General features: G+C 39.3%; 1 protein-coding gene across 1 annotated transcript in view; it reads left to right on the forward strand.

The window, feature by feature from the left end:
- ano1b (anoctamin 1, calcium activated chloride channel b) overlaps positions 1-23,743 on the forward strand; it is a 62,076-nt gene that overhangs the window by 20,601 nt on the left and 17,732 nt on the right. The window contains exons 4-22 of the mRNA XM_016563969.1: positions 11,125-11,223; positions 11,319-11,470; positions 12,051-12,105; positions 12,213-12,264; positions 12,474-12,529; positions 12,733-12,774; positions 13,486-13,550; positions 13,620-13,754; positions 14,879-15,039; positions 16,569-16,651; positions 16,762-16,773; positions 17,053-17,124; positions 17,464-17,538; positions 21,284-21,485; positions 21,660-21,771; positions 21,928-21,985; positions 22,068-22,168; positions 22,277-22,419; positions 23,038-23,190. Coding sequence (XP_016419455.1) covers positions 11,125-11,223; positions 11,319-11,470; positions 12,051-12,105; positions 12,213-12,264; positions 12,474-12,529; positions 12,733-12,774; positions 13,486-13,550; positions 13,620-13,754; positions 14,879-15,039; positions 16,569-16,651; positions 16,762-16,773; positions 17,053-17,124; positions 17,464-17,538; positions 21,284-21,485; positions 21,660-21,771; positions 21,928-21,985; positions 22,068-22,168; positions 22,277-22,419; positions 23,038-23,190 — 1,828 coding nt within the window. The remainder of the gene's footprint in view (positions 1-11,124; positions 11,224-11,318; positions 11,471-12,050; positions 12,106-12,212; positions 12,265-12,473; positions 12,530-12,732; positions 12,775-13,485; positions 13,551-13,619; positions 13,755-14,878; positions 15,040-16,568; positions 16,652-16,761; positions 16,774-17,052; positions 17,125-17,463; positions 17,539-21,283; positions 21,486-21,659; positions 21,772-21,927; positions 21,986-22,067; positions 22,169-22,276; positions 22,420-23,037; positions 23,191-23,743) is intronic.

Genomic DNA, 23,743 nt, shown 5'->3' on the forward strand with positions numbered 1-23,743 from the left:
CTTGGTGTGGTTCGCTTTCACGCGCCAAAGTTTCTAAACGGACCAAATTTGTTAATACAAGTCACGCGTGAGTAAACTGTTCTCTCATTGGTCAAAGTTCCACGGTTTATTTTCCGGGATTCCACTTAGCTCGCTGTCACGCATGTCATCCGTCAGGATGGAATGACAACAGCTTCGCGGGCTTATTGTTGGGGATTTTTTTGTAGCTGTCGTTATATTAATTCATAATTTTGAGCAGGAGTCCAGGATTCATCGGGAAAACATTTTTAATACTATAGAGATTGTGTCTGTTTCCCAAACTAGCAAATACCAAAAACATCCAAAACAATTTAAGGGTAACAATTTAATTGATGTTTAACAAATAAAAAACAGATATAATACAGATGAACAAATGATAAAGCTTGGCTTAATGAATATTAGATCCCTTTCTACAAAAGCGCTTTTTGTAAATGATATGATCACAGATCATAAAACCTGGCTAAAACCAGATGACTGCATTATTTTATGAGTCTATTCCTCAAGATTACTGTTATAAACATGAGCCGCATCCAAAAGGTAAAGGGGGAGGTGTTGCTACAATTTAAAGCAATATTTTCAGTATTTCTCAGAAGTCTGGTTTCAAGTATAATTTGTTTGAAGTAATGGTGCTTCATATAACATTATCCAGAGAAACAAGTGTTAATGATAAATCCCCTGTGATGTTTGTACTGGCTACTGCAAACAGGGCACCATTCAGACTTTATCAAAGAATTTGCTGATTTTCTATCTGAGTTAGTGCTGGCTGCAGATAAAGTTTTAATTGTTGGTGATTTTAATATCCATGTTGATAATGAAAAAGATGCATTGGGATCTCTACTGGGGTTAGACAACATGTCTCAGGACCTACTCATTGTCGAAATCATACTCTAGATTTAATACTGTCACATGGAAATGATGTCGATGGTGTTGAAATTATGCAGCAGAGTGATGATATCTCGGATCATTATTTAGTCTAGTGTATACTTCATATAGCTAAAGCTGCAAACTCAACTCCTTGTTACAAATATGGTAGAACCGTCAATTCTACAACAAAAGACTGCTTTGTAAATAATCTTCCTGACTTGTCTCAATTCCTCAGCATATCCAATAGCTCAGAAAAACTTGATGGTGTAACAGAAACTATTGACTCTCTCTTTTCTAGCACTTTAGATACGATTGCTCCTTTACGCTTAAAGAAGATTAAAGAAAACAGTCCGACACCGTGGTATAACGAGCACACTTGCACCTTAAAGAGAGCAGCCCGAAAAATGGAGCGCAGCTGGAGGAAAACAAAACTAGAGGTTAGGGTTGGGCCGACAGACGATGTCATCGTCCATCGCCGATGGCTGATAGATATCACGATGTTGAGCCGGCATCGTGATTCCTCCTCCCCCTCCAACCCTGCAATCCGCCGCATCCCAATACCGTTTTCGGAAAGGAAATGACGTGTACTACAGAACCCCTAAAGAATTAAATAGAATTAGAGAATTAAAGAATTGAAAAAGAATTAAAGAATAAATACGAGATGGGAGGAAAATATGTATTTCAATACTTTCTCTCGCACCATTGCGATGTTTCACTGTAGACATCGTCCGATGCCAATTTTGTAGAGATCGCCCAACCCTCCTAGAGGTATTTTGTGTTGCATGGTGGGAAAATACTTCTACTTATAGAAAAGCTCTAAAAACTGCTAGATCTACATATTTTTAATCTCTCTTAGAAGAGAACAAACACAACCCCAGACATTTATTCAATACAGTGGCTAAATTAACGACAAATGAAGCATCAACAGACGCAGACATTTCCCAAAAGCACAGCAGTAATGACTTTATGAACTTCTTTACGTCTAAGATCGATACTATTAGAGATAAAATTATAATCATGCAGCCGTCAGCTACAGTTCCTCCCCCTCCAACCCTGCAATCCGCCGCATCCCAATACCGTTTTCGGAAAGGAAATGACGTGTACTACAGAACCCCTAAAGAATTAAATAGAATTAGAGAATTAAAGAATTGAAAAAGAATTAAAGAATAAATACGAGATGGGAGGAAAATATGTATTTCAATACTTTCTCTCGCAGTTTTATCATTGGGTAATTATACTGTATATAAATTGCGGGCATCAGGGAGCCGCTATTATGCCTGGCATTGAAACTGCTTTTGAATGCATGCAAATGAAGCATCAACAGACGCAGACATTTCCCAAAAGCACAGCAGTAATGACTTTATGAACTTCTTTACGTCTAAGATCGATACTATTAGAGATAAAATTCTAACCATGCAGCCGTCAGCCACAGTATTGCATGCACTGTAGATCCCCTGAGGAACAATTCCACTCATTCTTTGCTATAGGAGAGGAAGAATTATATAAACTTGTCAAATCATCAAAACCTACAACATGTATGTTAGACCCTATTCCATCTAAGCTACTAAAAGAGGTGCTTCCAAAAGTCATAGATCCTCTTCTGAATATTATTCATTCGTCAATGTCGTTAGGATATGTCCCCAAAACTTTCTAATCGGCTGTTATTAAGCCTCTCATTAAAAAAACTGAACTTTATCCTAGAGAATTAGTTAATTACAGACCAATCTCAAATTTCCCTTTTCTGTCAAAAAATACTAGAAAAGGCAGTATCCTCTCAGCTATGTTCCTTCTTAGAGAGAAATGGTATCTGTGAGAATTTCCAGTCAGAATTTAGACCGTATCATAGTACTGAAACTGCTCTCATCAGAGTTACAAATGACCTGCTCTTATCATCTGATCTTGGTTGTATTTCTCTATTAGTGCTACTGGATCTTAGCGCTGTATTTGACACTATTGACCACAACATTCTTTTGAGTAAACTACAAAATTATGTTGGCATTAGTGGAATTGCATTGTCATGGTTCAAATCTTACTTATCTGACGTCATCAATTCGTAGCAGTGAATGACGAGATATCATATCGCTCACAAGTAAAGTATGGAGTGCCACAAGGCTCAGTACAAGGACCGTTGCTTTTCACACTTTACATGTTACCCTTGGGAGATATCATCAAGAAACATGGTGTTAGCTTCCACTGTTACGCTGATGATACTCAACTCTATATTTCCCTCTAGATGAAACAAACCAATTCGCTCAACAAACGGAATTCATAGTTGATATAAAAAACTGGATGACTAGTAATTTCCTACTGCTAAATTATGAAAAAAAACAGAGGTTTTAATTATTGGACCAAAAACCTCCGCATGTAATAACCTAAATCACTGTCTAACACTTGATGGCTGCTCTGTTAACTCTTTGTCATCAGTTAGCATCCTATGTGTGCTATTTGATAGCCATGCTATTTGGAAACCATGTTTCTAGCATTTGTAAAACCAAATTTTTCCATCTTATAAATATATCTATATAACGTCTTATGCTCTCAATGTCAAATGCAGAAACGTTAATTAATGCGTTCATAAACTGGGACCCAGTTCAGTCAAGCCAAGTAACCAAAACTCCATCGGTGACAGAAATGGAGAAAAAACCTTGGGAGAAACTAGGCTCAGTCGGGGGCCATTTCTCCTCTGGCCAGATGAAACCAGCATGGCTTGGCGTGGCTGCAACACAGTTCAGATTTTGCAGAGGACTTGTCTGGTTCTCGTGGTCTTGTGCCAGTGGTCGTCAAGGTGATGAGGTCTTCGCAGGGGATCTGTCTCTGGGGCTCATCTAGTTGACATGGTCTCTGTTGACATTCAGGGCTGTAGAGGTTGTCTCTAGGTGCTGATCCACCATCTGGTCTGGAAATGGACTCGATTTGGGTGGCTACGGTGACCATATGTTCTGGATACAGACTGGATCTGTATGGCTACAGTGACCTAGGAATAAGAATGAAAGAGACTAATATTAGCGTAGATGCCATTCTTCTTACAATGTAGCGAGCACATTGGGTGTTGTTGGAAGTGTTCCTGGTTCCGGTTGACCTAATTAATGCAGCCTAACAATCCTTTAACGGATTTGAATTATAGAAATGTGACAGTGTTTTATGTGTATGATAGGCTAAAATGATGGGTCTTTAATCTAGATTTAAACTGACAGACTGTGTCTGCCTCCCAAACAATGCTACGTAGATTGTTCCAGAGTTTGGGCGCTAAATAGGAAAAGGATCTGCCGCCCGCAGTTGATTTTGATATTCTAGGTATTATCAAATGGCCAGAGTTTTGAGATCGCAGCGGACATGACGGACAATATTGCGATATGACCTCACTCAAGTATTGAGGAGCTAAACTATTCAGGGCTCATACTGTGTTCATTTTACTTGTGCAGCTCTTAAAATGGGTCATAAATTGACTTGCATTTATTAAAAAAAATTCTGCAGATACCCTGTAAATAGTAAAAAAGTAATTAGCAAGATTTTAAAATGTATTCGATGTTCAATATGGAGCCAGTGCCGAGTTGACAGAACCGGGCTAATATGGTCGTACTTCCTGGTTCTAGTAAGAACTCTAGCTGCTGCAATTTGGCCAGCTGGAGTTTGTTTATTAAGCGTGCAGAGCAACCACCCAATAAAGCATTACAATAATCAAACTTTGAGGTCAGAAATGCATCAATTAACGTTTCTGTATTTGACATTAGCTAGGGAACAAAATACATCATTACGTGGATTAGGAAGTACATCTGAATGCCTAATGCCATGGCGTTAGAAAACCAATCGTGGTCTGAGTTTCATGACTGAACTATATATTAAGTCAATAATTGTGTGTGATAGAATCAAAATTTGTATTTTTTTTTTATCCTTGCTTTAAGATTGAACAAGAGTAAATGTGATTTTTATGATTATTTAAAAACTTTATCTGCCATTCTAATTAAAAAAAAAAAAAAAAAACTACTTTTTCAAACTCCCTCTAGGCCTTTTGTCCGCTCAAGCCTCTGGCTCTTTAATTGCCAACGTTAAAGTGCCTCTTTGATCCTATGTAGGTGCCCCTGGAATGCGATTTCTACTGAGGGGGAATCCCCCAACCCTATGGAAAGCAATTGCCCTCATAACACAATTTCTCCCCTGCCCCTCCGGAGGTCTGTGCACACCACTGATGTCAGTGGTGAGACAATCTAGGCGCCAGAGTGGCCACCAAATCAAATCATTATTATTATTATTTTGTCTGAAAGAAGAAAAATCCTGCATAGTAAACTTGTAAAGAATAAATACAAAGTAATATGATCCTGGTGGATGAACGCGGATCTTCCAGTTGTGCGATTCTATTCTGTGACAAATGGTATATGCAAGAGTTGTCAATCTGAGCGATCAATCCAATCCAAGCACGTTCCCGCTGTAAAACAGTCCCCAATTTGTCTTTAGTCATCATCCGTACGCACTAATACCCACCCACTCAACCTGAGATCCAGTTTCTATTGGTTGGATTTTCAAATGACGTTGGAAAACACCACATCATTATCTTCATGATGTGATCAGATCCTTAATGGCTTGTAACTTTAGCAAAGCAGCAAGTAATCCCACTCTGTGAGGATTATTTCAAGATCTACATGTCATGTTATATTGTGTTTGAGTTAGTAATATTTCTGGTAGCAGGATTGGGCTACCTCCCTGCTTTCTAGGGCTTTAAGTAGGCGGTCCCCCTGAGATTCCTTTTTGATATGTTAGGCTGCCTCCTCTGATTTCAGGGTATTTTCAAGCAGGTGGTCCCCCAGAATCCCACATGCTTTGGGCTGTCTCCCCTGCATTAGGGTTTTAAGTAGATGGCCCATTGTCTTTAGGAATGTAGCTGTTTGAGGACAGTTGTGTTCCCAACTTGGTTGAATGGTATATCTCTCCTTAATATTAGAGTTGGTTGGGTTCCCCATTTCCCCCAAGTTATTTTAGCTGTCTGGTCATCATTGACTTGCCCTCTTTATAAATTGGTGTATGCTTGTCACTATTTTTGGTGCTCTCTCACCATGTGGACAGGCAATGCACCTGGGCATGGCGTAGTAGGTATTTCGTTCCCCATAGTGTACACTAGAGGATGCCGTGTGAGTTCCCTTGAAGGGGAATGTCTCGAGTTACACATGAAACCATGGTTCCCCGAGAGGCAACGAGACACTGTGTCCCCTTGCCGTGCCTAGAGCCTGCCTGTTTCACGTCTCCTCAGACAAAGAAGTTGATGATGTGCATTACAGGCGCCACTAATGACGGGCTGCGTGGTCCAATGGATTTGGAGTGTTTTCACATGTGCTTCAGACACCAGTCATGCTGATGGCATTTCCCATAGTGTCTACTAGACGAAACAGTTTCTCGTTCCCTCTCGGGGAACCATAGTTACATGTGTAACCCGATATGTTTTCTTGGATTGACTCGATTATTACACACAGACCTGGGACCCAAAGTAATAGATTGGGAACTGACCCAGACACAGCTTACTGTTTTAAATACAGACCTGAACCTGTACCCATTCACCCGGGTGGACCTGTGAAGACCTCTACTATAGACAATGCTGGCAATAGCTGTTTAACAGATGCAGTTTTTTAGATTTGACTAGTACGGCCCATTATGAATATCATGTCTATTTACTGTATGCACAAGCTGCACAAAACTTTGTAGAAGTTATTCTGAGGAAACATGCTTAGTTCCATGAATTTCTAATGCTCATGCTAACAGTCAATTCTAACGCCAGTGTGTAGATGAGATGCAATGAATCACCGACACGAGAGAACAGTTTAGTCAAGCCTTTTAATGGCGACAGCAGAACACAACAACCAGTAGCCCATGCGCATGCTCCGCCTGGTCCACGGGATCACGTTCAACATCAGGAACCACGTCACGATCCACGTCACACACACACTGGCGCTGCCCATTTTCCATCCAGAACATACCCCCTCTTCTTTGGCACCTGGTGACATTAGAAACACAAAAAAAGGGAGAAACAAGAAAGTGGCATGCAACAACACAAAATGAATTGACTGAACCATCTGTGCAGTGCCAACAGCACAGCAGACCCTTATGGGGCCTCACAGAACAGCAATGCAACGCATCAACACAACTTCCTTTAAGCCAAAGCAAGGATACGGGTGAAGGCAGCCTGCCTAGGTCAGCTCATAATCCTTTAACTTGTCGGGAAGCCGATGGGGACGGACTGCCCGCCGAGGAGTCTGCTGACAGCTGAGAGGGAGGCCAACTCATGGCGTGAGACTTCCACCAAACACAATGGGGACACAGTCCTACCCTCCTGGCATCCGCTGCCATCAAACCTGGAGGGTGAAGCAGGTGTCGCTATCACCAGGGGGATATCAGGATCACTCGGGAGAGCCATAAGTGGCACTTCGCACTCGTCTTCACTCTCAGACACTGCACCGTCTTCACAATGACCTGCGACACTTGGGAAAGAGTCAACTTTGTAACAGTCAGCTAAGTGAACCCTATAAGAAGCACGCCACAATTGGGAACCCGTAAACTTACGTACATTACACCACGTCCCGTCTGAACTGAGCACAAGGTATCTGCTTCGAGCCCGAGACTTATTACGGTCACTATACAAATACACAAGGTCGCCAGAGTTAATATCAGTGCTATGCGCACCCCGACTCAGTGGTGCTTTCGCCTTAACACTGTGGGGGTGGTTAGTCAGGTGTTGTGCGTGCTGCAGCGCATTCAGTTCCCGGTCATGCACCGTAACTGTTCGAGAGAGAACCGATCACGCTGCAACAACATCTCACGGGCTGACATGCCACGTGACCGAATACGGCTATTTAACCGAGCGACAGCTACAGACAATAACAAGGGGGTGACGACCCCACAGTGTGGTTCTAGTCGCAAAATCTCGCCCTGTAGCTCCTGGATAGCCTTCTCGGCCACAGGATTTTTCTTGACATTTTTAGTATCGCCTACCTCAATGGCCAGCCTGTATTGAGCAAGCACTGTGTCCTTGGCCATTGCTGAAAAACCTGGTGCTGGGTCGGGTTTAACTACAGCAAATGGGCCATCGAGCGGACGAAGGCCAATACACAAGCGTACAATACCATCCCGCAACGTCTCCTTCCGCTCGCCATCAATTAACAACGCAGATGTGAAGGATGTCACGCACTCACAAACGACTAGGATGAGCTGATGCTCACGTTTAAGCACGTCAGTTGCAAAGGTAGACCCAACCGTCTCAGGTGGATCACAGCTGGACTGCTCCACTGTGAACACTGGAGACTTCGCCAGTGCAGCACATTGGTGACAACCCTTAGTGGTAAGCTGGATGGCCGACTCCAAGTCCAGTGTGTAGAAGTACCGGCCGACGATAAGTCTCAACTGGTGAGCCGAGGGCTGATCTAACCTGATGTGCAATGACATAAGCAAACCATGCAGTACTGACCTTGGAACGACGATGCATTCGGTGGTGTTTGACAGTGGTGTGTTAAGCCGTACAACTAAAAGCCCAGCACTTGCTAAGGTAACAGTATTCAAATAATGTTTCACATCTTTGACATTAGTAACTCTCTTGGAAGGGCATGTACCCTGCCAAATGTGTGCGAGTACCCTACGGAGGTCCGGACACTCTGCCTGAATAGACACTCACGTGGCTCTATTGGCAAAGGGTACCTTTTGAGCTCCCTTCAAGATGTCGGCAAAGTCAGTACGGCACACGACAGAGACCATGGATTCATGGACGAAGCTACAAACTTGACATGTGGGACTGTCATATTGTGCAGCATTGCGACTAGCATAATCTAAAGGGAGAATAGCAGCCCCAGCAACATGATGAACAGTGACCTGAAGGCGACTTGCAGTCGACAAGAAAGTAGTAACACGCGGGCTCGCAGAAAATTCCCCACTACATAGCTTCTCAAAGGCCTGCACGCATTGTTTACTGTCAGTAAGCATACACACCTTCTGCGTTGACTGGATAATATATGGACCAAAATGCTTCAGGGCAGCGGCTATAGCCAGGGATTCAATCTCACACGGAAGCCAATTGATCAGATTTTTATGAAGCTTAGCGCTGAAATGTCCGGCGACCAGCAACTTTCCCCCCCATGTAACATACATTGTTGCCCCCAGCCCTGGATCCCTGAGAGCACCATCAGTGACGATCCAAAGCTGATCACCAGGTCGCGGTATCATCACAGCACAACTAGTGGATAACGCCTTTTGAGCCCTGTGAAAACACTGGAGGAGCTCATCTGACCACACAATCGCAGCCGTCGACTCACCACCATGTTGTCGAAGGGGGCAAGGATCGACGCACAACCCTTAAGAACATGTGCTAGAACTGTAGGCCACTAACAGTCGCAGGGGGGTACACGAAGCCAATGTTGCAATGCAGTGCGAACTAGCGTGAATAGTACCCTGACTCCAGACCCACCCAGCAACTTGCCACACCTAGCGATGAAAGGCAGAAAAGGGCACTTACTGAGGAAGTGATTGTCCGGTCTGTGAGTCCGGCTCTGGCATCCTCTGATGACTGTAGCTCATCCAGTAGCGAACACAGGGCCTGAGATATCTCTGGTTTGATGGATGAAAGAGTGCGTGACCGCAGCTCCGTGCCATATCTCTGCTTTACAAGCTTTGGCAAATCGCTGTGTATAAGACGAAGCCAAGTAAGGACAATGACGTTTTCTATTGTGGGGGAGAGCTACTCATCCTCTACAATGACTTCACCTCCGTGAGTAATGCCAGAGTCTCTGCGTAGTAAATTATACTCGTCAAAAGCCATTCATCTCTGGTACAAATCCTCTGGTCCTTCATTAGACTCAAGTTTAATAGCAGCAAAGTCAATGAAATGTGCACCAGTTGACTGGAATCCATAATGTAGTCTGATAGTCTGTCATATGTGGTCAATGCAGGTAGAGTTCTTAACAATAGTATTTCGGGAAATAACTGGGCAGTAGTTAGCGATCTGCGCCAGCATAAGCTCAGTCATGCTGACCTTTTGTTGGCGCGTGCGCCATTGACGGGAACATCGTCGTCATCATTGGTAAAACCTCTGAATGGTGAAGCCCTCGACTTCTTTTCCCAGCGCGCGCCTTCAACTAGAAAGGGAGCGAACTCAGTGTCCAAAGATAACATGTAGACAAGGTTCTGACGCCAGTTCTCAAATGAATTCATAGTCTCAACTTTTGTGAGAGACCATTGCTTCGGTGCTCTGTGTGTATTTGCCATGGCTTACGTCTTGAGTTTCATCAGCTGAGATAATCCACAATGCTGCCTACACGCCAGTGTGTAGATGAGATGCAATGAATCGCCAACACGAGAGAACAGTTTAGTCAAGCCTTTTAATGGTGACAGAAGACCACAACAACCAGTAGCCCATGCGCATGCTCTGCCCGGTCCGCGGGATCACCTTCAACATCAGGAACCACGTCACGAATCACGTCACACTCCACATACTGGCGGAAACTATTCGTCATTTTAACTGAAACACAAAGGCTGTATTTGCTAATGTTATACAAAGGATAAGAAATCTTTTAAGTCTAATTATTTTATCAGTTTCCATCAGTTTGAATGATAAATAAATGCTTAGAAGCAGATTATTTGCAGATTTGTGGTGCACTGGTAATATAGTGTTATATAATTAATTAGTTTACAAAAAAAAAAAAAAAAAACCCTGACACTGGAGATTCTGACTAGTGCTGCACACACTGCTCTGTATATTTGCTAAATACAAAGGATAAGAAATCTTTTAAGTCTAATTATTTTATCAGTTTCCATCAGTTTGAATGATAAATAAATGCTTAGAAGCAGATTATTTGCAGATTTGTGGTGCACTGGTAATATAGTGTTATATAATTAATTAGTTTACAAAAAAAAAAAAAAAACCCTGACACTGGAGATTCTGACTAGTGCTGCACACACTGCTCTGTACTGCATTATGAAACGGTGAGCTCCAAAATCGAAAGCTCCAGCATGAATGGAATTAATGTCATGTTTCCAAATTTCAGAATGACTGTCCCTGTATTTGCAGGGATGAGCGTGGTGTTGCTTGTTCAATGCTCTAACAGTGAAGTATAGGCACTGTGACTGTCTCCTCAAAGGGGTGTGTGAAAGTTGCAGAAACAAATTCCTTCGGTCCCAGGCACATTGTGCTAAATAGAGATTCTACCTGCTTGACAACATAATGAAATCCAGTACACCGATGTGTTTACTTTAACATCTTTTCTGTATTTTCAGACCAAGACTCCCGGTATGGGCTTTGTGAAGATTCATGCTCCATGGAGCATTCTCTGTCGAGAGGCTGAATTCATGAAACTGAAGATGCCTACCAAAAAAGTAATGTTCGTCTAACAGTCCAGAGGAACATACACGGCTGCTGTGTGTGAAGCAGAGGTGTGATGAGTAAATGTGATGCTGTGCTCTTACTTTAGGTGTATGAAGTGAAGCACAGCACTGGCGTAATGGAAAAGATCAACGTGTTCATCAGCAAACTAACAGATCCTCTTCATCCAAACTTAGAAGAGAACAGGACACAGAAAGTGAAGCACCTCTCGTACCCGTTCTCCAGGGAAAAGCAGCATCTGTTAGTGTCAGCTTCACAACAACATCCATTCTCAAGCATGAAACAAATCTAAATGTCTGTTACATGTACTGTTAGACATTCAGGTGATTTGGGACCTTCACATGGCTGAATCAATGTTACGATTTCATTATACTCAACTTTCAAAAACATAAAGGCCTATTCACACTGAGTGCTATTTTCAATACATGATTTTAAAATTGAACAGCGCATCCCTTTGGACCCCTTCATGCAAATTAAGAAATTCCAAAAAAATATACTTCAGTTTCATCTTAAAATGAGGGGGGCACTGAAATGATATATATTAGGTGTGTAACAGTACACAAAAATGATAGTTCAGTACATACCTCAGTTTTGAAGTCACCACTTGGTATGTTTTCATTACAGATTTCAAATAGTTACATTTTAGCAATGGTTCCAGCAAGTTAATGGCCAAAGTGTATTTCACTTTTGTTCAGGTATTTAGAATGACTTTTTCACATATGATTTGTGTGAGTGGGCCTTAATTGTAGGAACCTATTGAAACATTGGACGTATGCAAAAATTTATTGAAAAATGTACTTGTGAACTTTCGTCGTTACAGGTTTGATTTGTCTGACAAAGATTCCTTTTTTGACAGTAAAACAAGAAGTTCATTAGTAAGTATAAAGTATTTGTCAAATGTACAGTATTAATGCCATATTATATAATTTGAATATTTTGACTATTACATGAATTCAAAGTTTTATTATATGTATTATTCTAGGTATTTGAAGTTTTGAAGCGAACCAAGTGCACAAAAGCTAAATTTAGCATGGGTAGGCTATTGCTTTGTCTATACAATTGAAATTTCATTTGAAATTTTATTTTTTGAGTTTTTGAAAATAAATAGAACCCCTTTAACTTTGCTAGAAACTGTGTTCCATACCCTTTAATATTAAAATTTATGCCCAATTAATTTGCATCATTGACAGCAAAACTGTACTTGAAGGAATAATCCAGCATATCATTTTCACACGTTGTTCAGGAATAACTAGTCTGCTTGGGAGTGGTGTTTATTTGGCTGCCTATCCATTACATGATGTAAGTATCCATCACTATACTGCTGTTGAACTCTGTCTATGGATCTGAAGCTATCAGAACTGATCAACATTGTTGCATTGTTTTAGTGACTTATCTAGTTGTAAATACAGAGCAGTTGTCCAACTTCTTGTTTGATTAATACAATTTTTTATTAGCGTTAGAATTTTTCACAATATATGATGGGCTCTTTTCTTTCCTTACAGGGTGATGTTGGTGGGGAAAACGCTGAGCCAAATGACAGAAAGGTAAGTTATTGTTCTGTCTATACCTCTGTGAAGTGTCTTCTGTGTGAATGAGAATTTGCCAAAAAAAAAAAAAAAAATTGAGACTTGAAACAGTATCAGATGGTTTCTGCTATTAAGCAACTGGATAAGAAGTGAACAACGATGACACCATAGTAACGGAGAGAAGCCCACAGCTACTAGCATGGTTTAATGAAGCTAGTTCAGAAAAAAATGTTAACTTAATGTCATGCCTGTGACAAAACCCCAAACCATTTGTGGTCTAGAACTAATGCTGATCTCACTGGCCAAAATCAAATGCAGCACAGATAACAGCATAGTGGCAGGTTGCCATCAAGACCAATGCTTGCTTCAGTTCATGAAGCTTTTTCCTAATGAGCTGACGGTCTGAATCAGGTGTGGTTAATGATGAAGACAAACAACATGTGCTGCTTCCCAGGACCAGGATTGGAAACCACTATCTATATTAGGCCAACTTTGACCTGCTGAGGATATTGAGTGAGCTGCCGTCACAGTTCATAGCTCAGGGAAAATGTTATTTCCCATCAGGCCAATGACCTGATGCACACAGCAAAAACTATGAAAGCACTGAATGTGTGCAGCTGAAAAGACAGCAGCGTTGTTTGAGAGTAGCACAGAGAATAGCTTCAGTCTGGAGGTGAAGATGAGTGCTGATGAATGAGGTGTTTCATCATGTTGTTGCATTTATTTCAGCTCTTGTATGAAGAGTGGGCCAGCTACAGTGTCTTTTATAAGTACCAGCCCATTGGTTTAATCAGGTAAATCTCAAACTCTCTGATGTTTCAGTGTTGTAGGTTCATTAGTAACATCTCTCACTTATCTTACAGGAAGTACTTCGGAGAGAAGATCGGTCTATACTTTGCTTGGCTTGGCGTTTACACCCAGATGCTGATCCCTGCTTCCTTAGTAGGGGTCATTGTGTTCCTCTATGGATGTGTTACTGTTGATGACGACATTCCGAGGTCAGTGGACACAAAACAAAACGTTTAGGTACAATTTAAAGTACAAGAAACAATCGCATATGCATTTAATATTATCAACACTAAAAGAAAGCTGTGTTATAATTGTGATCATAAAAAGTGTAATTACTCTCAAACAGAAAATGACAAATGTTAGATTTCAGAAGCAAAATGGTTACTTTATTTAGTTTGGACAGGAGACAAAATGACCATTGACAAACAGATCCACTTTTATCGAGTTTAGCAAACCAGCAGTTACCAGAACCCAGTGGGCTGGGTAGTTTGTGAGGTGGTGCACCATTTCTACTGTGAGTGAAACTTAACCCAGCAGTGGGTTACACAAAACTACCCAACATTGTGAAAATACCCTAATAAAATGACCCAATACAATTTTAGAGTGTAGTTCCTCAAAGCATCTTTGACAAGGTCTATTTTAGTCACTGAAAATACTATTAACTCATGTCTCACGTCTACAGTTGTATAACAGTTTTCTTTGAGACGGCAAAAAATACTGTTGGGTAATAAAGAACAAGCCCCCCATTCTGAGTATAAACCCTTAAACCCTTTTAAAGAGGAAGTTCATACTTTGAGAACGAGCATATAAAACCAAACATCTGTCTGAAAGTCCCTCTGGAGTTTGTCACTGTCAGGATATTGTGACAGTCTGAAAAGGGCCTGTTGGAGCTGTCTCTGCAGTTTTTATACAGAACTACAACTCATTTTTGGGGATGAATTTTGGGGTAGAACTAATAAGAATAATGATCATTATCTACTCTAATGAAAGCATGAAAATGGTTTAATTTTAGTTTCACTGACAGTAAAATGATGCTTTATAATGTGAGTGCAGAAGAAACTAATGTTAGTTGACACTTTCCATGAAATGGCACAAAATAAGGCTTGAAACTGACTTCTTTTTAGATGGTCAGTGAGAAGAGTTACTTAACCTTTAGAAAATTAAAAGAATTAAATAAAAATTCATTAAAGTATGTTATAAAAAAAAACCTCCACAGATGTTACAGGGTTGTAAATTTACCATAAATTAATCTCTTAATCAGTTTGGGTGCTTCGTTCATGCCAAATGTGGTAGTTATGTGTATAGTTACACACACACTGCTTGTGTTTGGCAGTATGGAGATCTGTGACCAGCGGAAGAACATCACCATGTGTCCTCTGTGTGACCGTGTGTGCAGTTACTGGAACCTGAGCATAGCGTGTGGGACGGCCCGGGCCAGTCATCTGTTTGATAACCCTGCAACGGTCTTCTTCTCTATCTTCATGGCACTGTGGGGTGAGATCATCCCTGCCAACATCACGAGATCTCATTTCAGCTCCTCGATCTGTGCAGCAGCTGCTCATAGCGTTGTGTATATGTTTGGGCTGTCTGCATTTTTAAGCACACGGTTTCCTCAACTCATTTGGCAAATTAGACGACAGCACACACTCAATACTGAAAGTGGACTGAAGATCAGGTGTTAAATGCATATGTAGTTAAATATTTCTTGTGTACATACATGCTGTTCTCCAAACCCTTGGCAGATTTGTGTTAGCTATAGGTGTACTGATAGGTTTGGGGTTGAGATTCAGCAGCAGTGTAAGCTGTGTATGCTGTACCAAAATATTAGATTACACTTCATTTTATGTACAGGTTTACAGTGTCTTACAGTATAATTACACACATAGGTAATGAGTAATATTAATTAACAACACGGACTTACTACAGGACTTGGTTTAGGGTCAGCTGTTTGTGATTATGTATAATTTGCCATTATTAAGTACATCTAACATACATAACAATGTTACTGTAAAATGAAGTGGCACCAAATTTTCGTGTAAATAGTAGTTAAAGACATAATATTCGCAAATTCAAGAACCGCTGTATAGTGAATATTAGCTACTGTTTAAAAGAGTCAGTGTTTTAAATTCATCATGTCATTCATTTTCTGTGTTCTAGAGTCAGCTGAGTATGTTGCATTACAGGTGTAATTAGCTTAATTATGTAGAGTAGCAATTTTTTGGCTGAATACTGTGCAGCCACTATTTAGTGAATTTGAATTTTGTGTTAGTTTGAGAATCGAGAGCCGAGTCTTTCTTTCAAGGCATTATTCTTCCAGTGCGCCGTCTCTATATCTCTTCGTTCTCTCTGTCCTAAACTAAACATCTCTCCATCTTGTCGTTTTTATCATCTGTTTGGCTGTTTCCTGTGTGTCTGTGTGACTCCATTTAAACTGGTTTCCGTAACGTTTCTCAGTTCTGTTCTGTGTCGTCTGCTGAGGGATTTGGACAGGAAGTCACTGACTTTGGCTCTGTTTGGGGGGCAGAAGTTCACACACAAGATTTACTGTGTTTCCATCTGTTTGCAAGAGACGTATGACAGCTGCTGCTCTTTTACAAGTATAAATGCAAAGACGCATTGTAAAGCATTGTAGGTTTTTGTAGGTGTCTTAAAGCTACACCCCTGTACCTTTAAAGAGCCGTGGCCAGAAATCTTCATTTGTTCTGCTTTTGGTCCCTTGAATGGATGAAAAACACAGCAGGAAAACAAACCTCCCATTCTGAGTGCCATCATGACTTTTATTTCAATTCTCATCCATGAATTCAGCCAATATGTGAAAGTCTGCTGCACACATAGACTGATTTAGCTGCTCCCATCATTTACACGCGATTATTAATCATCTTTATAATTAAAATGTTAATATTTGATCACATTCTGCTACATTTAGCACCTTTCCTCCTAATGGTTTCTCAGGTGTGGGTCAGAAGTGTAATGGAGTTAATTTCCTCCTGTCAGTGTTATTAATGCAGTCTTGTGTGTTTCAGCGGCATTCTTCATGGAGCATTGGAAGCGGCGGCAGATGCGTCTCAACTACGAGTGGGATCTCACAGGGTTTGAGGACGAGGAGGTCTGATCACATGACACTCTCACATTAACACATGACACATCATCACTGGAAGTCATCTCACTAGTCTGTCATTTAATGCTGTCATCCTCTTCTTCCCCTGGTGTGTGTAGGAAGCACTGAAGGTTTGAACATATTCAGACTCTTTTCATCAGCTCTGATCTCTGACCAGCATTCCCAGCTGTCTTTTCATCCACTATTCCAAACTCTCCTCTCAAGTCTTTCACAGGAACTCTAGCATGTGCTGAAACGTCTTAGAAACACTCACCTGAAAAAGAAAAAAAACATCTTGCTTTCTTCTTTCCTTCCTTCCTCCCTCACTCCCTTTCTTTTTCTTTCTTTCTTTCTTTTGCTCTGTTCTTGTGTCAGTTTTGTCATTATAGATTGTCAATTGTTTTTGTCAGGATCACCCGCGAGCCGAATATGAATTCAGAGTCATGCAGAAATCACTGAAGAAAGACCATAAATCACAGAAGGTGACACTGCATATATTGTTTTTGCTATAAATATTATGCTGTTTACTATATTTCTTTGAAGCTGCTTTGAAACAATATACACTGAACAAAATTATAAACGCAACACTTTTGTTTTTGCCCCCATTTTTCATGAGCTGTCAAAATAAACTACAATATTTTATAGGGCTTTTATTGTTTCAGTTTAATTTTAATTTCAATTTAATTGAATTGTTATAGATTTGCTGAAATATTTGTAACCATAGACTTACTAAAATTAAAAGTTTCCTGACCTTGCCAACACAAAAAATACTCCTCTGTCATCCCTGATGTGTTTTGCACTTTTTTTTTCTCATTCTTTAGCCAGAGAAAGAAAAGCTGACATGTAGAGACAGATTTCCTGCATATATGACAAACCTCATCATGATGCTTTTAATGGTAAGGCTGTCTTACGCCAGCATATGAATTCATACATCTGACAACACATTACCATAAAGTCTTATTTGTTAACATTAGTTAATGCATTAGCTAATATAAACTAACAATGAGGAACTTATTTTTACAGCATTTCTTAATCGTTATGTTAGTTTTATAGCTATAATTACGTTGTTCATGTTAGTTCACACTTCACAGTGCATCAACTAATGTTAACAGATACAACATTTGATTTAAAAAAATGTAAATGCTGTAATCAGCATTAACTATGAATAAATGCTATAAAAGCATTGTTAATTGTTAGTTCATGTTAACTAATGTAGTTAACTAACGCTAACAAATTAAAACATTATGTAAATTATCTCATATATATTCATATTCAATCCATATATGAGCATGCCCAGTGGGCACCTTGATATCAATTTGATGTCAAATATAAGTCAAGACTTGATCAAGATGCTGTAACATCATTTTAAATTCAGTTTGGGCAACAATTTCTCCCAGTGGTAATTGGATGAAAATAGGAAGTTAATCCCACGCTGAAGTTGGTTTAATGTATATGTAGGCCAATATGTTTGGCATTTAATTTACACCAAATCAACGTCATGTCAAGATTTTGATGTCAGTTTGATTTGCATATTTGACCTGTTATTTGACATCAGTTTGATGTCTTTTCAACATCAATTGCCCACTGGGTTTGAATATGAATATGTTTGCATAAATACATTTGGCACATGCAGACATCATGATTTCACGTAACCCTCTGATGCATGGTTTCAACTAGAGTGGACAGATCTTTAAAATCCATTTTAACCATCCAAACCACCATGGGTGATGACCTTTGACCCTTACCCATCATTTTATATGACTGTCCTCTGTATATGTCATTGTTTTCTTTATCTATGACAACATAAATTCAACATGGCTGAGGAAAGTGGTGAAGCATCAGCTACCTCTGGAATATCTACCTCTGTCTTTTATTCCAGGAGATTCAGACAGGTAAAAATATACTTTTCAAAAGAATAATATATATATAAAAAAAACATCAGGTATTATTAATGGGTTTGTTGCTGTTCACCAAAAATACATCTGTCTACTGTAGTGGGCACCATGCTTAAAAGGGTACATGTGGTCTATATATATTACCGTTCAAAACTTTTATTCAGCAAGGAAGCATCAAATTGATCAAAAGTGACAGTAAAAATTGTGTTTCCACAAAAATATTAAGCAGCATAAATGTTTCTTGAGCAGCAAATCAGCATATTAGAATGATTTCTAAAAGATCATGTGACACTGAAGACTGGAGTAATGATCATCGGGAATAAATGACATTTTACAGTATATTCACATAGAATACAGCTATTTTAAATTGTAATAATATCTCACAATATTACTCTCTGCACTAGTGCTGTCGTAATACCAAAATTTGAGTAGTCAGTACCAACAGCAGTAAAAGTTTACGGTTCTTGGTAGCAAAATTATTGGACCTATTCAGTTATTTAACTGTTTTAACTATTCGAAAATTAAAATTCAGTATAGAAATTAAAGTAAAAAGTATAATTATAATAATTAATAATAATGACAATTATAAGAAAAGATTAGCATCTATTCTTCAAAGTGTAAACATTGTTGGCATGAAATGAAAATTGGTATTTTTAAGTATATCTGAGTGAAATGGCTTCTTAAACGAGAAAAAAGTAGGACAGGATGTGATTTTGTCCACTGGGAATTGATTGGATCACTGGATCATTGTGGTTTTCTCTGGCTGTGATACATTAAACCAACTTCAGCGTGGGATTAACTTCCTATTTTCACCCAATTACCACTGGGAGAAATTGCCGTCCAAACTGAATTTAAAATGATGTTACAGCATCTTGATCAAGTCTTGTCTAACATTTGACGTCGAATTGATATCAAGGTGCCCACTGGGTGGATGGGAAACTGTTTTGATTAAAGATTATGAGAGCACATGAATTAAAAAAAAATATGATATGCATGGATAAATCATCAATAATAAACACTGCAGCATTCCATTAAAAATTTGTTTTAGTTTAAGTGAAAAGTAATCAAATTAAGAACAATGCAACATTTTACATGTAATAAAATAAGTGGCAGTTCTATAACTCTGCACGTACACTCCCTGACTTAACGAACAGATCTTTTTTGACAAAACACTGTAAATCATTGCCATTTCAGATGCAATACCACATTTAAATACTGTTTTCACTCCTGACTGACCCCTGGCAGTCATTTCAGTTCAGTGCAAACTCACGGTGTACGTTGAAACCTTTGTGCAAACACAATTATGCACAGGAGTGTTTGGAAGCATCAGGTACCAAATGTTGGTAATGCTGGTATCATTATTATTAGGTTTTCAGTAAATTTCAGTATTGGTGTTTTTTTTTCATATGTTTCATTTGTCATTTAAATGCATGCAACCAAGTGTTAAATTCTTGTTGCCCACTGAAACCTGAATCTTTATTTTTCTATATTGCTGTTTATTCTTGAGTCCATTATCCATTAATGTTATTGAATCCAACATCCATTAATGTTTCTAAGGTGATCCAGATTCCAGATAAGTTTGCTTGTTCTTTGATCCGTCAAGCAGTCAGAAAGTTCTTTAGCAGAATGTCCAGGCATCCTCTGTTCAAACACTGGCCCAGAATCACGACCTTACGGTCAAATACTGAAGCTTTTGGGACATCCTAAAAATACACACGAACAGAAATAGTTTAGTACTGAGGAGACTGCCAAAACGCCTCCAGCTACTCAACAACAACAATAATCTGATCGGCAGCTACAGGAAGCCTCTTGTCCACATGTTACTATATATTACAGGTTTACATACCTTTTATCTACTGTACCTTTATCATACATCATACATACAAAGATTAATCTGCCAGTGTTTCCATTAAAAAACTTTTATTTTTATGTTATTGAAACTTTTGATACAATAGCAGAAGATTTCCATTTAAATTAACAAAGCAATGTGACCTGTGTTGATAATGCACTGAATGATTCATAGTCGCTTTTATATTCTGCCTGTGGGACTTAGCTGAGAACATAACCTATTCAATAAATGAACAATGCCTTCAGAATTAATCTGACTTTTTTCTTCAAATAAATGTGTTCTTCAGCTTTTTAAAACTTTCCAAACTAAATTTAAAGCCAATTAAGTTCCTATACTTATATCTTCATCATATCATGGCTTCATTTAAAGGCATATCTTTTTAAATATTTCATCTTGTTTTTCACGGCTGTCTTATTGGTGTTTATCTGGTTGTACTTTCAGTTCAAAGACCTGTCAGCCAAATTAAGTGCATCCCTCGCTATTTTACAGATCGGTGTGACGTTTGCTATTGTATTTGGTGTGATTTTATACCGGATCTCAACCAAAGCCGCTCTGGCGATAATGCACTGAATGATTCATAGTCACTTTTATATTCTGCCTGTGGGACTTAGCTGAGAACATAACCTATTCAATAAATGAACAATGCCTTCAGTAATTAATCTGACTTTTTTCTTCAAATAAATGTGTTCTTCAGCTTTTTAAAACTTTCCAAACTAAATTTAAAGTCAATTAAGTTCCTATACTTATATCTTCATCATATCATGGCTTCATTTAAAGGCATATCTTTTTAAATATTTCATCTTGTTTTTCACGGCTGTCTTATTGGTGTTTATCTGGTTGTACTTTCAGTTCAAAGACCTGTCAGCCAAATTAAGTGCATCCCTCGCTATTTTACAGATCGGTGTGACGTTTGCTATTGTATTTGGTGTGATTTTATACCGGATCTCAACCAAAGCCGCTCTGGCTATGAGCTCAAACCCCATGACCCGCTCCAATGTCAGACTGACGGTTAAAACCACAGCGGCCATCATAAACCTGGTGGTTATTCTCATTCTGGATGAAGTGTACGGCGCCGTCGCACGTTGGCTCACTGTTCTCGGTCAGTTGTTGTGTTTAGTAGAGCTATGCTCATCATTGATTTGATATTGATCATTGATATATGATGACATTCAGACTGACTTAGTGCTGTTGATCTTTGACGTTTACTTCTTTCAGTCATGTGTAAAATATAACGTGTGAATATCAAGCATTTGTGTTATGGTTGTCTCCTCAGAGGTTCCTAAAACGGACAAGAGCTTTGAAGAAAGGCTGATCTTCAAAACGTTCATCCTCAAGTTCGTGAATGCGTTCACTCCCATCATATACATTGCATTTTTTAGAGGCAGGTGGGTAATACATATCCAGACCAGTTTTATCTCACACAACCTTAGAGGAAAGCTCCATGTGCTTTTGTCTGTTCATTTACATTCATAATTGATGAATTAATGAAAGTACTGTCAAGTTCACACTAAACATGAATGACTAACTGTGTTCCCATTCAGACTCGGGGGGCGTCCGGGAAGCTATCTCTATGTGTTTGAGTCCTATCGGATGGAGGAGGTATGAAAACAGAAACACATGAGTTCTCTGATGAAGGGATTGATTGCAGCAGCTGACGTGATGGTTTGATGTGTTTGCTCAGTGCGCTCACGGCGGCTGTCTCATGGAGCTCTGCATTCAGCTCAGCATCACAATGCTCGGCAAACAGCTCATCCAGAACAACCTGTTTGAGATCGGCGTCCCGTGAGTGTCACGCTGACCCACACACACACCACTGTTTGAGCGATCACAAGCGACACGTTGAAAGCGTATTGTGTTTGCGTGCTTTGAGTCGTATTTGCTTTACTGCAGTAAACTGAAGAAGCTGATCAGATACATTAAATCCAAGAGAGGCTCTTTCCAGGAAGAGGAATATGAGAAGAAGTTACAGCGTTATGAGACGGATCATTTCCTGGAGCCCTTTGCTGGCCTCACGCCCGAATACATGGAGATGAGTGAGTGTTTTTACACACTCATAAACCAAACAAAATCATCATAATGGATAAATTGTTCATTACTTGTCTTCATATATATTTCATTGGTACAGTTTTATTCACTGAGTTTAAAATTTGTATTTGATTGGTTCAAAAGCCATTTACTTACATGTAATCTGTTTCAGGACCTTAGCATATTTCAACATTATTATTTTTATTATTAATATCGTGGGTGACTCTTTTATTAAAATTGTTTGTACCCATCAAAAAACATGGATGAAGCCATTTTTAAGTATTAATGAAGCAGAGAAGTAGGGGGAAATTCTTAAAAATTCAGGTTCCAACTTTTTTACTGTGTACTTTGATAAATTGTGAAACCAACTCTTGAACTATTAACTACAGCTATAATATAATAACATAACGTCTTTACCAAATCTGGACAATTGTAAATTGACAACAAATATGCCAAAGTCCAAACCAGTCACAACCAATGGCCAACAAAGAAAATGTAGGCTAGTCTTTTTTTTACTAAACAATTTTCAGATGTTTTACTCCTTACAAAGAAGGTAGACAGGTAGTCTTGTTTTGCCAAATTAATTCATTAATTATTAATTAATTATTGTGCTTCCATTCCTGCAGTAATCCAGTTTGGCTTTGTGACTCTCTTTGTGGCATCTTTCCCACTGGCGCCTCTGTTTGCCCTCCTGAACAACATCATTGAAATCCGTCTTGATGCCAAGAAGTTTGTGGCAGAACTCAGAAGACCAGATGCAGCCAGAGGCAAAGACATAGGTCCGTATTTACACTGTCAGCTTCACTTCTCACAGTTAGTACATCATATAATAAAACTCAAATAAATATTCCTGCCTTAGTTTTATGGAAGAAAATTCCATAAAGGCAAAAAGTCTTTGAAACAAAAAAGCATGTTGAATTGCACTAACTGAAAAAATAATGCATTGCATTAACAGTGCTTGCATTTTCATGCCTTCCATTTTCAGGGTTTGCATTTTTAGGGGCTGAAATTTAACATAGTTGTTTATTTAACCTGTGAATATTTCAATTCAAAACATTTCACATTTTCATAATTAAAAATTCAATAATTCATATTCTCCTTCCAGAGTTCACTTCCGAAATATTCAATCTGTTTAAAAATACGATGTATAATATTCGACAGGCAATTTTTAGTCCATTTTATTTCACTTTACAAATTCGCTTCCACAATTTCAGTGGTTCAAATTCAGCAGAAAATTCAGCATTGCACATCCGGGAACTGCAGGAATAGCAGTAGAGTACCGATGCATGATCTGCATCTGCTGTTAGTCGCTCACCAGCAGGTGGCGCAAGC

Source organism: Sinocyclocheilus rhinocerous, unplaced genomic scaffold (genome assembly GCF_001515625.1).
Source record: "Sinocyclocheilus rhinocerous isolate Xijiao unplaced genomic scaffold, SAMN03320098_v1.1 scaffold1401, whole genome shotgun sequence".
NCBI classification, from domain to species: Eukaryota; Metazoa; Chordata; class Actinopteri; order Cypriniformes; family Cyprinidae; genus Sinocyclocheilus; species Sinocyclocheilus rhinocerous.